Here is a 13476-nt window from a genome sequence, read left to right as displayed (position 1 = left end):
AGTCAAAAGACTCTGAAACTATATAAACCCATTTACAGAGCAAATTACAAAGTACTTCTCCTGCCAAGAAACTGATAGTCACTTTTTCAGAATTTCACCCTTTTAGCATCCTAAGCCTCAGCCACTCCCATCACTGATCCCTTCACTTGTACTCACCAGTGCGATATAATTCCCCTCCCACGCTCTTTGAAGGCCAATATCAGCTCTGTGACCCTTCAGCACTTCCATGGCAGCAACCTTGGCCCTCAGTTGAGGTAGGACTTCTGGTGGGACGCTCCGGATGAGCTCACCTGCTCTCCACCTGCCGCAAAACGCCTGAATCAGTTCCACAGCCTGTACCACGCACTACGAGGACTACTGCCAGATCAGCCTGGCAAGGACACCCTGGACTGTAAATATCAGGGGAAAAAGAAGTCCTTCCATTGCATTCATAAAGTTGGAAACTTCACTATCATGATAAAGTCACTTATGGTCCCTGACTCCTAAGAAGTTTGGCTGGTATACTCCCCACCCCATACCCAGAAGTCAACTACTGGCACATCTGTTTGCAATAAAGTTCTGCAAGCCCATTTTTTGGTTCATTTACATCATTCTCCTTTAATAGCTGAATTTGGCCCTGCAACTGAAACCTAACCAACTGTAACATGAAACAGGGCAGGGCAGCCCACCCATTACCCCACATCACACTCTGGCCTTCAGCAGCAACACCAGGCCTCCAGGATTAATGCTACAAAAGTCTTTTAGCAACTAAAATTTTGTAGTTATGGTAATTGAGCTTGTTCCGAAAGCAGGCCTCTCCACACAGAAAGGTTGTGGATGGCTTTCAAGAGACAGCTGGGGTTAAAAAAAAGGCTGACTTGATTTAGTGCTGGTGGTAATCCCCCTTCAAGCAGATGGCTGGACTGGGGATCTCTAGAGGCCCCATCCAGCCAACACTTCTCTTGTTGAATGATTTTCAGAAGTCGTCATTCTTCAAATTGGAATCGTAACTTCTTTGTCTACAACTTACCAGAGACGAAGTCACTAGCTTTTAGATATTAGGTAGTTGTAATAAAGGTATAAAATACCTCTTCTGCACATAGAATATGGGTAGGTTGTAGAGCTTTGCTTACCCTACTGCAGAAAAGTACTGACTTACTATAGGAGGTCTTGACAAGGTTGACAATATTCCTTCTCTCTCCTCCCCACCTAACGGCAGCTGTTCTTTTATTCTGAAAACAGCCTGAAAGGGGCCAAGGAATGAAATACAATGTCCATCCTGACTAAACCTTTGAAATAGAATAATTATTTGCCTGGTCAAGGGTACCAAAAGCCACTGGCATCTTCGTCTGTGACATCCAGATAATGTTCTTCAGTCATTTTCCGAACTTTTGTGGAACAAGTGGTAGCTGTTCACTCCTCTACGTTAGACTGAAAAGACAAGAGGTTTTCTTTGTACCTATGGTAAATGGCCTGGAGTGCCTCTTCAAATCGGCGCAGCACTTTCGGTGGAGTGGGCCATTGCACATGCTTGCCATAATCCTTCATTAGCTTCACATTGTGAAAGCGCCGGGCAACCTCGTGGATGTAGGCCTTCACTTTGTAGCGGCGGTAATACTTGAGTATCGTGAGGGCAGCCTTTGTCCTCCTATAGCGAAGGCGAGCCAAAGTGCCCCTCCAAACCTAAGAGTCAGTGGAGAAGACAGTTATAGCAATAAAAAGCAGTTTGTTTTTATTTTATTTCTGTACTCCTATACTGCTCAAATCCATAAATATATTAGTTTTATTTTAAAGAAAGTGACTTCTCTGTGCCAATGAAATCCAATTAAAACATCACTGAAAAAACACTGTGTTTACCAGTGTATTGAGAAACAATTTTAACACTGATTAAAAAAGATTGCTTTGAAAATAGTTTGGGGAATATCTGTTCAGGCTGTGTGCTGAAAAGCAAGCAAATGTGCCATACAACTGATATCCTCCCACCCTGCCGGATGGGAGTCCAGCTCCGCCAGCACCACTGCGAGCCTCCTTTGTGCCTGGAGAGCACCACAGGCAGGAAACACGCCGTGTTCTGGACTTCTTCTGACACCCCATGCAAAGAGGCACTCTGGGACTCAGCACAGGCCGACTGCTCGCAGTGCTGATGTGACTGTATGGTGCTACCAATGCCTAACCTGAAGACCCTGTGCACACCGAAGCACGGCAGTGCTCAGCCAGGCTGGGCAGGCTGGGCTGTTTCTACCCTGCAACCACAGAAATGCGTATTCACCTGAGCGGTCTCAAGCTGACATGCACGTCCCTGAGGGATTCGCCAAAAGTTGTACTTTCCCTCTAATATAATCCACCAAGATGAAGATTGTATTTTTGTTTCCTTGTAGAATTAAACTGGAGGTATAATGAGTCTCCTGCACATGAAGAGTGCTTCACTGTTCGCTACAGGCCCTGCTGGAGAGTTTATTTCCCTCTTGAGAAACTTCCCATAGCACCACTGATGCATATCAAGCCTTCTATTTACAGAAGAATTTATTAATTACCTGAGGCAGTTTCCAACATGATATTCGCTTTATGAAGCTGATGTCAAAGGTTCTCTTGACAGCTTAACTGATAATCCTGATATGTGGCTAAGAAAAATTATATGTAGCAAGCAGATGTGAAGGGCTGCTCTTCTCTATACACTCAAACTTCAAAGAGGAGATAGAGCCTCAAAAGCAGAGAACTCTCTTCTTCCAACCTCTGACGGAGTAACCCCTCCTCATCCCCCTTTGGCCTCGCTGTCCTTGCTGGGATATTGCCCGTGCACAACAGACCGATTCACGTAGCTCCAGCAGAGCCTGGGAAGTTGTTTGAGTACCCACCACCTCACTGGTGCGTCTGATGCTCCGTAAAGCACATCTGTGTTCTAGCGTGCCAGAACAGAGCCGAGCCCCTACACAATGCTGCCCAAACGTCCGAGGCAAGGCTGAGCCAATCCACCCCTCAACTTGTATTTCATCGTGTCCAATGACTGTACATCTACAACCTCCAACGTTTTATTCCAAGATAGAAACCGGTCCTTGAGCTGCTATGAAGTCACCCTGAACCCTATGGATTCTGTGGGTCATTTAGCACGGCCACGGCCAAACTGCAGCTGCTAAGTCCCATAGGGCTGAGAAGCAGATGGAGCCCAGCTCACTCCTATACTGTATGTTGTATATTGTTGGTAGGAAGAGGAGGGAAATGATCCTGGACAGTGATGCGTAGGCATATGAAGCAAAGCAAGCAACTAGGGGAACAACTCAACACACGCAAGGTGACCGAAGGCAACGTGCTCCTTGTCACCCCAGCCCCTGCCAGGAGCCCCTCTCCTAAGGAAGGTGTGGGAATAGAGGCTGTTTCAGTGGTTGAAGGGAAGAGCTGGGGAAGCGAGGCGTGACATGGGACAGCAACAGGAAAGGTAAGAGCAGGAAGCACAAAAAGCAGTCTCTGTAACCACGGCAGAAAACCAGCACTGCTGTACTGACCAGACAAACAAAGCTGGCAGGAAGACAAAGCGCGAGGTAAATGGTGAACAGAGGACTGGTACCGAAAATCTCAACACTGCATGCATACCAAGTAATGTATAACACTTCCCTTATTTACTCTTAAAATCATTACACAGATTGAGGGAAAGCAGCATCCTGTGCATCACATCACATATGCTGTTCTCATTAGTCACTTTTAGCGCACGCAGTTTTAATTGTAGTTTTAGCTCTATATAACCTGCACATCACATTGATACCAGAGCACTGCCACAGAAAGGGCATCAGAGCTCCTGAGAAGCTCAGGGCCTCCTGAAGTCACCACTAACGCCAACTTGCACAGGGCCTGGACTACTCCCGAAGTGTGTAAGGCTGATTTAAACCTAGCATATCCATGTCTGAGGGCATATGAGATTCAGAAACTGCATGAATTTGACAGAACCAGCAACTAGGATAAAATAATTGAACATCTAGAGAGTACTGAAGTAATTTGTGCCCTTTTTAAAGGAAAAGTGAAGAAGACTCGGATTGCTTGAGATATTTAAACATAGACTGAAGTGTCACAAAATGTACCTGCAAGGAATATATGGACAGTAAACAAGATAAACTGGCTAAAAACCTACTGTCAACTTCTCATTTTTTAATTTAATAAGAATAGAGACAAGGAACAAAGAGTTCCAGGTCTCAGCTGAACAGTCTTCTGAATGTTATAAAGGATCCCAAGAAAAGAACATGCCCGGTAAATTTGTGTAAGCTGCTAAAGACTTTGTAGAGGTTCACTTCTGTCAGGTTTTCCCCAAAACATTTTGAATTGTTTTCCGATACAGAACAAGGTCTTAATTTTGCTTCCCTGTCCTCAAAGTAGGCATGCTCTTGAGGGAAGCCTCTTGCTGTGGTTATTTTTTACACCAGTCAGACATCCAGGGAACAAAGGCGCTGTAACAGATTGCCCCGATGTTGTATCAGCTGCATCGCTGCAGAAATTGGCTTCACAGCAAGAAGTGTCACAATCGCTACAAACACTAGCCTTCCAAATCCAATTATCCAGCCGAGGCATGCCCCTTGGCTACACACAAGCAGTAAACTATTAATGAAAAGCATGTCCTCAAATCAAGTTGTCATAACTGGATAACCCCACTGCGAGTAAGGACCTTCCTCATGGCCACAACGGCAGCTCCTCCCAAACGTGCGGAGAAAGCCAAAGGTAGGAACAAACTTTGCCCAGGGAATGGGGTACAAATACTTTTAAAATTAATAGTTTTTTCTGGCTCGGTGCTTTCCTTTTCAACCACAGGGCTCATTTCTGCTTAAAGCAGCCCATCAATAATGTTGAACTGCCAAGGCAAGCCGACTGCCTGATGGTCTAGCAGTCTCTTCCAGAAACAGGGACTGTTCAAACCTACAGACAAGAGAGGGCTGTCAACGCAACGCACTCCTCCTTCAGCAGCCCTTTGCGTACCCCACACCGTGCAGCTGTGAGCAATGGGGCAGAACCACACACAGACAACTGTGTGGAGTTTTTCTTACCAACTGGAAGATGCTGGAGTGTTTCCTACCAACACACACTTTTCTCAGACTTGGAATATTGGAGAGCTCTACCTCTCCCAATGCACCTTTCCAATTCTTCCCCCCACCTTCAGTTCATAACTCAAGAACATAAAACACACTAAAATGAAATTTAAAACCCACATTTCCAGAGGTAAGCTTATCACAGAATCATAGAAACACAGAATGGTTTGGGTTTGAAGGGACCTTTAGAGGTCATCCAGTCCAAGCCCCTGCAGTGAGCAGGGACATCACAGAATGGTAGGGGTTGGACAAGATGATCTCCAGAGGTCCCTTCCAACACCCCTGCTTGAGCAAGTAACTAGACCAGGTTGCTCAGAGCCCCATCTAGCCTGACTTTGAATGCCTCTAGGGATGGGGCCTCCACAGCCTCTCTGGGCAACCTGTGCCAGTGTTTCACCACCCTCAGTGTAAAAGTTTTTCCTTATATCCAGTCTAAATCTACCCTCCTTTAGTTTAAAACCATCACCCCTTGTCCTATCACAACAGGCCTTGCTAAAAAGGTCGCCCCCACCCTTCCTATACCTTTAGGTGCTGGAAGGCTGCAATAAGGTCTCCCCACAGCCTTCTCTTCTCCAGGCTAAACAACCCCAACTCTTATCTCTCTCTCTTATCATGGCACTTAACAGATTCTTATGTTGCAAAAGCTACTTTTCTGTTATATGCTGGAGGACAATGGTAGAGCCATGGCCAAACAGGAGCATACCAAAAACCCAACAGAAATAAGATCTGTGCATCCAGGATTCTCCTTCCTTTCAGCCCTCTATACCCAAGGCACTGTCCATGGCATTTTCATATCTAGTTCAGCAAGGATTCAGCAGCTCACACGCATCACCTTTCTGGAAGTCGACAACCAGTGAGCAGCTTTCAGCTTGAACTTGAATCAAAGCTACATACCAGCAAGCTGGTAGTTTCAGCACTCACATTTAGCAAATCTTGCAAGGACAGGGGAAACAAGCCTGAGAATCGCAGTGCCCCGTATCATTCCTCCTACAGGCAAGAACAAAACGATACTTCCTGTGCCACCTTTCTGTGACTTTCACTTCTGGTTAGCCTGACTTCCCATAGAAATGAGACTAAAGATAATCTTATCCTCGCCTGACCTCCTGAGATTGCTGATATCTTCTGGATCTCTAGCCAGCTTCAACCAAATCTGACAGAGGAACAGAAGACTCAGAGGCAACTCCATACATCTTTCAGGAAAAATCAACAGCGGGGTAGAGAGCGCCTCACATCAGAGTGACATTGCTGGAAATGCTTCAGAATGAGCTCAAGAGCCATCTGCCTTCTTTGATCTCCCAATCCCAACCAGCACAGGCGAAGCTCCGAGCCGGGCACATGAGACTGCCTGCCAAGCCAAGCAGGTAGAGGATACCAGAAGGATCTGGCAGCATTTCAGGGGGCTGAGAAGGTGGAGATGTGTGCAGGACAGGAGGGAAGGAGTGGAGGATATGATGAGGAAGACTGGAGAGTACTGGCAGGGAAGAAAACTGCTTGTCGTCATCGTGCGGTGTCAGCAGCGTAAGACAAGGCCATCGGAAGCCAGGCTTGCAGAAGAGCTTGTCTGATGACAATTTTCCAAGTGACACACTGAAGAGCAGACTCCAGAGCAATCAATTTTGTCATCAATTAGCACAGTGCCTAGGGACCAAGCAAAAGCGAGAGCCATTGTGCAGGATATGCTATGAAATAGACTGCCCTCCGCAAGAAGAGCTGCCCAAGGAGACAAGGCCAAGTAGGGCGTAGGAAGGGGAATAACCAAGCAGCACGTGTTGGCTCCACTATGTGTGTACACAGGGAAAGGGACCATGAGCAAGTTAAGGACTCAAGAGCAGAGACATAAGCAAGGTTACATTGAAAATTCAAAGAAAAGGTGTTTCTAGACTTTTTTTTTTAATTAAAACTATTCCCCTTATCCAGTCTTCAGCACAGTCTCTCCACATCTCTTCCAATACCTCTGCCATCTCTATGCCCTCAAGGTCAGGGGAAGAAAAATTAAGAGAGCAAGTGAAATTATGACTAAAGGGCTAGAAGGATGGGCAGAGCGAAAGCAAGAGGTTGGAAAACAAAGTCTGAACAACACAAGAAATTCAGTCAAAACTCCTGAACATTAGAAAGTGTACACATTGCTGCTGCTTCTGGTGAAAAAAGTTCCTTGCTGTTTCCTTTACCACAGTCCCTTTTACTCCTTCAGTTATGGCCAGTGAGGTGGAAATGACCTCCGGGACCATGAAAAGGTCCAGACCAAGGGAGATCCTCCTGCGCAGCCCTGGGTGCTCGGTGATCTCCTCGGTGGTGCCCTCCTCCCAGGGCGGCGGCGGCTTTGGCAGCTTCTGAAACTGGGACTTGCCCAAAAAGAAATAGAGCATTTCTCCAAATCAAGAGTCGTATCTTATCTTTTGGGAAGTCCTGAAATCTTTTCTGAAGTATGTTTAACTCGTGTTTTTTTATTAAATTTAATAAATTGTAATTCAAATGATCTGGTCATGCCTTTAGAATCAGTATAAAAGCCTTAGTGAGCTTCTAGAGAAGTTTCTATGACTAAGGAAACCTAACACAGATCAGGCCCATCACCGTAGCAGAATATAAATCTGATATACCAATCTACACATTATAGGCTCATTTGCAGACTGCAGTCTGCTTCCGAGCTTAGTGTTTCCCGCTTAAAAAAAAAGAATAAAAAGAGAAGGAAGAAAGGAAAACAATGAAACGGGCCCTGCAGAGCACAGGGAAAACCAGCAGAGCAGACAGGGTGGGCCCAGAATGCCGAGATCGCCTCGCCTGTAGTTCTTCCATGGAAAAAGGGATAATCTAGATTTGACCTAGATGCTGCAATCTCTGCGAACGTAGAAGAAAACCCACACAGCACACAATCTAAACATGTAAGCAAGCAAACAAATGCCCAGAATTTGGCAAACAAACTGAGCTCCTCTAAATTAAACACCAGCGTTATATTTTTGAGCAGTTCTTCAACTAACTAAACCTTGGAAAACTATTTCATGCTTGCTCTAACACAGCACACCTCCTCCCACTAGGCCTCCTTCGCACTAGCCCGAACTGTTTCATGATCAATATTTCATGCTGCCCTAGCACAAGCTGCCCTCCAGGCACCCAAACTGAAAAGAATAAAACAAAACCTAGCTAGAAATTCACACAGGCATGAACCTTCCTGCACAGCTTTAAAGGATCTCAAACAGGAAAGGTTATTAAATATTTAAGTCAATAGTGCAGCACAGAAGCCGCATGCAGTTCTGCCACAGGGTCCTCCGAGGCACTGCAGTTTGAATAAATGCTCAAATCTGAAGTAAGCTTTAATGATGCTATTCCTGATTGCTTTTGAAAGGGGTCATCTCCTTGCAGAGCACGGATGTGACGGAGTGGCTAATATTGACACGCGGCACCCACCGGGTACTTGCACACACCACGGTTTGTGATCTGCCTTTTCCCAATTCAAGTAAATTCAGATCCCACAGAAGGTTTGAGGGAAATGGTTTTAAATCAAAGCCTCCCCATTCTAACAGATCACATTACAGAGCATATAAACAGGGAGTGGGAAGAGCTGCTTAATTTACTAAACGCTATTTTCTTTTTTCTCATGAGTCAGCTGAACAGCGTTCATTCTATCGCTCTGCTTAACAGAAACAACGCTCCACGAGCTAGGAAAGAGAGAAGGGTCCCTCTCAGAGATTAATTAGATTGCACTAACAAGACCGTGTCCAATAATAAACATAATTATCAGAGGAACAGTGGTTATATGTTGCATGTGAGACTCACACGCACACGTGACGTGCGGGAAGCAGAGCCCGAACAGAGCTGGTCTGGGTTTCTCCTGCAGCTCGTTCTGCTGCTCAGCAACGGCTGCAGCAAATGTCACGCTGCTGCACCCATCTTCCTTCGAGGCCAAGCCTGAGCTGCTGCTGCTGCAGCTCAGCCCGAAAGCCTCAGGAAAGCTCTCTGCCATCCCACTCATAAGGAGTTGCTAGGTCCACTCGGTGCCCTTAGCCGTGCCCCGCGGTCCTGACAAAGGGCATCCCATCACTCCCTCCTCTCCAGAATTTCCTGCCTCTGGCAGTGACCACGGAAGGAGGATGATGGGAGAAAGGAGGTAAGTTTATATGCACAGATGAAGAGAACTGCCAAAGCTCCTGTATTAAGGAAGCAGAGAAGTTTGCAATCACCAGAACAAGACTGCTGCCATTAGAAGAAGGCAGGAACCTTCTCTCATCTCATGAAAATTCAAGGTAGAGCTTCTCATGCTGAAGATACCAAAACACAGGTCATTTCACAATCTGTAATGTTTTATTGCTGGTAAAGACCACAAGGACAACTGAAAGCACAGAACAACCTCTAACCATGGAAAAGTTAAATAACCTAGGACACTTCTCCCTGGGAAACGAGGACTGAGAGGGGATATAACAGACATCCTGGAACAAAGGCCTGCCTTGTCGGTGCAGGAACGATTAGGTACCAAGTGAAGCTGGCAGATGCAAGGACGCAAACAAAGCAAGATCTCTCCATGCAGTGGTTAGCTAAGCTTGCCAAAGCCGGCTACAAAACCTAAAAGCACGAATTTAAGGACACGTTCAGGGAAAAGAACTCCAGCAGGTGTTACTGAATACGAAAAAGCACGCTCAGCACAGGCCATCCCAAGCCCAAACGCCTGAAGGGACTGGGAGAGTACTGAGGAGAGGCATGATGCACACTCGCCCTGCTGCTGTGCCCCCGAGGCCGCTCCTGGAGACGTGGCTCTGGTCCCGACGGACCTTCAGCCTGACACGGCACAGCAGCTGCTACAGTTTAAAACCTACATCTATTTAGTGAAGCGGCTGAGGATGAAGCTCTGTCTACATTCCTGAAGTTGTGACAGCAATGCTCTGCCTTTCTAGAACAAAGAGCAGATACAGGGGAAAACAGAGCCACGCAAAGGCCTCGAAAATGTTGCTCACTGTTGTCTAACGGACGCAAATAGCAATGAAACGTGCATTTCTCCTAGGGAGGACAGTTTTAGTCATGGTGGGAAATAAAAATTCAGATATATTTCAGCAAACACAGATCAATCACAATATGGTTATTTTTACCCCAGAGCTGCCTAACCAGTGCGAGCAGCTCACTCCCCATCCCCACGAAAGAGTGGCAAACCCCCTCAAAAGGTCTGTGATTTATACTGCAATGTCCTGGTGGGAAAGAAAATATGCACAGAAATTGTCTGTGCGTCTCTGCCTTATTATAGGCACACTTCACGTGATCCTGGTATTTTTACTATCATGTTAAATTAAGATCTTTCCCAAGTTAAGGCTGCTGAACGCTATTTGTGCATGATTTACTTCACACTGCACTGGCAGTATTTTTACAGTTCAAACAAGGCTTAAAGACATTTTGAGGTGCAGCGGATCAGTACCTTTTCAAAACTCAAAAGCTCAGGCACAAGTAAAAATAACTCCCTTCCTTGAAAACAAGGAAGTACCAGTAGCAATGGCTGCAGAATCTGGTCCTCCCAATTTGTCTGTGATACACATGAATGAGCGGGAAAAAAACAACCTGACACTGAAAGGACAGAGTTAGAACCTGAAATACTCAATTTACAACATCAGAACTACAAAAAGTTTGCTTAACAAACAAGGCACTGAAGCGATGTTTGCTGAAAGAAGCCCACTTGAGAAGGGGGGAAAAAAAGCCACATTTGATACTGGGACTTCCAGGGGGACGGAGCATTCCTCCACTCCTCTGATCCAGTCGGGAAATCAATTTAGATTCTTTTTAAAGTCCTTCTGACATGTTCTGCAAACTGAAATCAAGTAAAGCAAAACCGGCACAAGCAGCGGGCAGCATTACCGCCTAACTGCAGGCTCTGCACCTGCCTTTGCAGTCGCCATTTATGAGAATTTACAAGCTGCAAAAAGCAGCAGCCCAAGATGAGGCATTTACAGAATCGGGCAGTTTCCTGCTCCGCTACGGCTGCTGGGCGCGCTGCTCCTCACCGGCCTTACTGAGGTTGCTCACGCGCTCACCAAAGCATAAACGTATTCTCTGTGATGCTGGCAACGGGCTTGGGGAAGAGTTTGGGGTGGTTTTGTTATCGTTTCTCCTCACATACATGGTAGTTAAAAAAACAAGTTTTAAGGTGACTCTACCAGCCATGAAGCTCAAGGTCTCAAAGCTGGGACATGAATCCTGGAACCGGCAGCTGCCCTGTCATCCATATATTGCCGGACTGCATTTTTAAATAGTGATGCACATAGACAGTATCCTGTCTCTTCCTCCCTTGCTCAAAAATAAATAGGCCTTTACATTTTTACATTTATTTAGATTAGGGCAGGCCTTCACAGCATTTCCTGGAGGAGGAAAAAGATAATAAGCAAGTATCCAGGTGCCCCACCATGCCTGCTACTGAAAGGGTAGGATCCAATTCTCCCCTTTTTGCTTCCCTCCGAGGCATGCCCCTGACTCTCCTCTTTACCAGCACAAATGTTCATCTGAAGGAAGGTGAGCTGGCTGGGGAGCTGAACTGGCAGAAAATAGCCTCTTCTCTCTTTTTTTTCCCTTTTTTTTGGTAGGAGGTAGGGCTTTTTTGTTGTTTTGGTATTTTTAGGGGGTGGGGTTTTTTGTTCTTAGTTTGAGCTGTCTCAGTGCATTCGCTGGAAGCAGCCAAGTGATGCTCCTAGCACGAGGGAGGCAAGCAGCATGGGAGAAGCAGTCACACCAGTCCACTAAGAGATCAGCTTGCCCACGCCGGCCAGCAGCACTGCCACCACAGTGACACCTCCAATTCTTCATTTCCCTTGGCCCTTCACAGCACCCATGCGCTGCTCCTTTGGAAGGAGCTACAGCATCTCCTCTCAGCTTCTCCCTGCCAAAGCCTCTCAGGATCAAAGCCTCAGTTCACGGTACAAATCCACATGTAATTATATACCTATTTCCACTTAGATTCAAAACTTCACAAACACATTCCCTCAAGATGGTAAATGCCTTCAGTGTGGATGGCAAATGCATTGCATCACCTTTTATCTGGGTCGCTGAAGCGAAGCCCTCATCAGGTGATTGCTGCCCATCTGTAATCTGACATGAAAACGCCGCCCCTGTCAGTGAAAGCTTCCCTTTGTGGTTAATGCTTCCCAGGGCACCGTGCTTCAAGGACTCATGGGGACAGAGAAGAAAGGGAAGGTGAAACATTAAATTATGACAAGTCAGCCATGGTTCTCTCTTTTGCTCTTCCCTGCCGGGTTTCGGGAAGTGTTGCCATGGTGATTGCAGCTGCCGGGCTGCGGGCGACAGCTCTCCCGAGAGCAGCCTCTGCAAACCCCGGCGCCCGCGGCCAAGGGCTCGCTGCCAGAGGACGGGCACGGAGGGGCCACTCGGCCGCGTTACGGTGCCCACGGCAGGCGCCGGGGCCGCGCTGCCTCCTTCCAGCCGCACTGACCGCCTGGGCTCAGAGGGCTTCTGTGCACAAGGATTTTTGTCCGAGGAGGTGCTGGGCTGCAATTCAAGGACAATTCCTGCTTCCTCTGCATTAGGCAGCAAAGATTTAGTGAAGCGATTACCATATGCAGCTGTACTGGTCTGATAAAATTACAATGAAATAGTGCACTAAATTATATTGACAAGATACATCATCTTTGCATACCGCACGTGCTGGCTGGCTGGGCTTTCTTTCTTGAACAAAGCACTATTCTGCAAAGCTAATGAATATGTGGGAATGATTCCAAGGGCAGAAAAAGCAATGGGGTTTTATGGCAGCTTTATTTTATTTTTTTTTTTAATTAACATTAGAGCTGCTCAATTTGCATTCATGAAGACAATCATACAGACGGCAAGACCACAGGTATAGTAAATAAACTCAAGTGCACCACATAAAAAGCAGCGATGCTCTCAGCCTGGTGCTTCTAAAATGACCATTCGAGTTGACTCTGACAGCGATGACTCCACTGCCGTATGGATTTTCTGGTACCGGACAGCTCTCACTTGCTAAATACTTCTGGAGCCAGCAAGTTGCCACGGTTAAATTACATCACATCTGCTTACTGACTTGCTTCGGTCTGAAGCAAAATCACAGCCCGGAATCCCACTAACATTTTATCACAGAAGAAAAGGGAGTGTTGAAGATAAAGCTAAAGGAGAAGACATCCAGGAGACGGGGAACAAAAGAAAGTTAAATTATCTACTTAAACTGGAAGTCAGTTTTAATTCAATTCAACCAAACTCATATGAAGCAAATTCTTATCATTGCTAAACAAAGGAACAGGCATTATTCTAAGGGCTAAGGGTTACTCACACAACGAAGCTCTTAAGATCATTACTGAATCTCCTTCTGAAAGTCTTGTGATTTGTAGGAGAGCAATACACCACATAATATACACCACTACAATAGCAGATGTACATTTAAACCTACCACGAAACAGAACTGCTCTCTGCATTATAGGCAGACCCTTCTTTCATG

At 46.2% G+C, this 13476-nt stretch overlaps 1 protein-coding gene across 4 annotated transcripts in view; it reads right to left on the bottom strand.

Moving 5' to 3' along the window:
- Window positions 1-13476, bottom strand: part of MYO1D (myosin ID) — a 163504-nt gene that overhangs the window by 73494 nt on the left and 76534 nt on the right. For 3 of the 4 annotated variants that reach the window (XM_075116550.1, XM_075116552.1, XM_075116551.1), the window contains exons 17-18: window positions 1439-1662; window positions 157-301 (exon numbers count right to left, since the gene is read on the bottom strand). In XM_075116550.1, coding sequence (XP_074972651.1) covers window positions 157-301; window positions 1439-1662 — 369 coding nt within the window. Of the gene's footprint in view, window positions 1-156; window positions 302-1438; window positions 1663-13476 lie in introns of those variants that run through there. The other variant, XR_012664125.1, reaches the window with a different exon arrangement.

This window comes from Phalacrocorax aristotelis, chromosome 23 (assembly GCF_949628215.1).
Source record: "Phalacrocorax aristotelis chromosome 23, bGulAri2.1, whole genome shotgun sequence".
NCBI lineage: Eukaryota > Metazoa > Chordata > Aves > Suliformes > Phalacrocoracidae > Phalacrocorax > Phalacrocorax aristotelis.
Note: the sequence above shows the minus strand (reverse complement) of the source record. Positions and strands in the feature narration are given on the sequence as shown.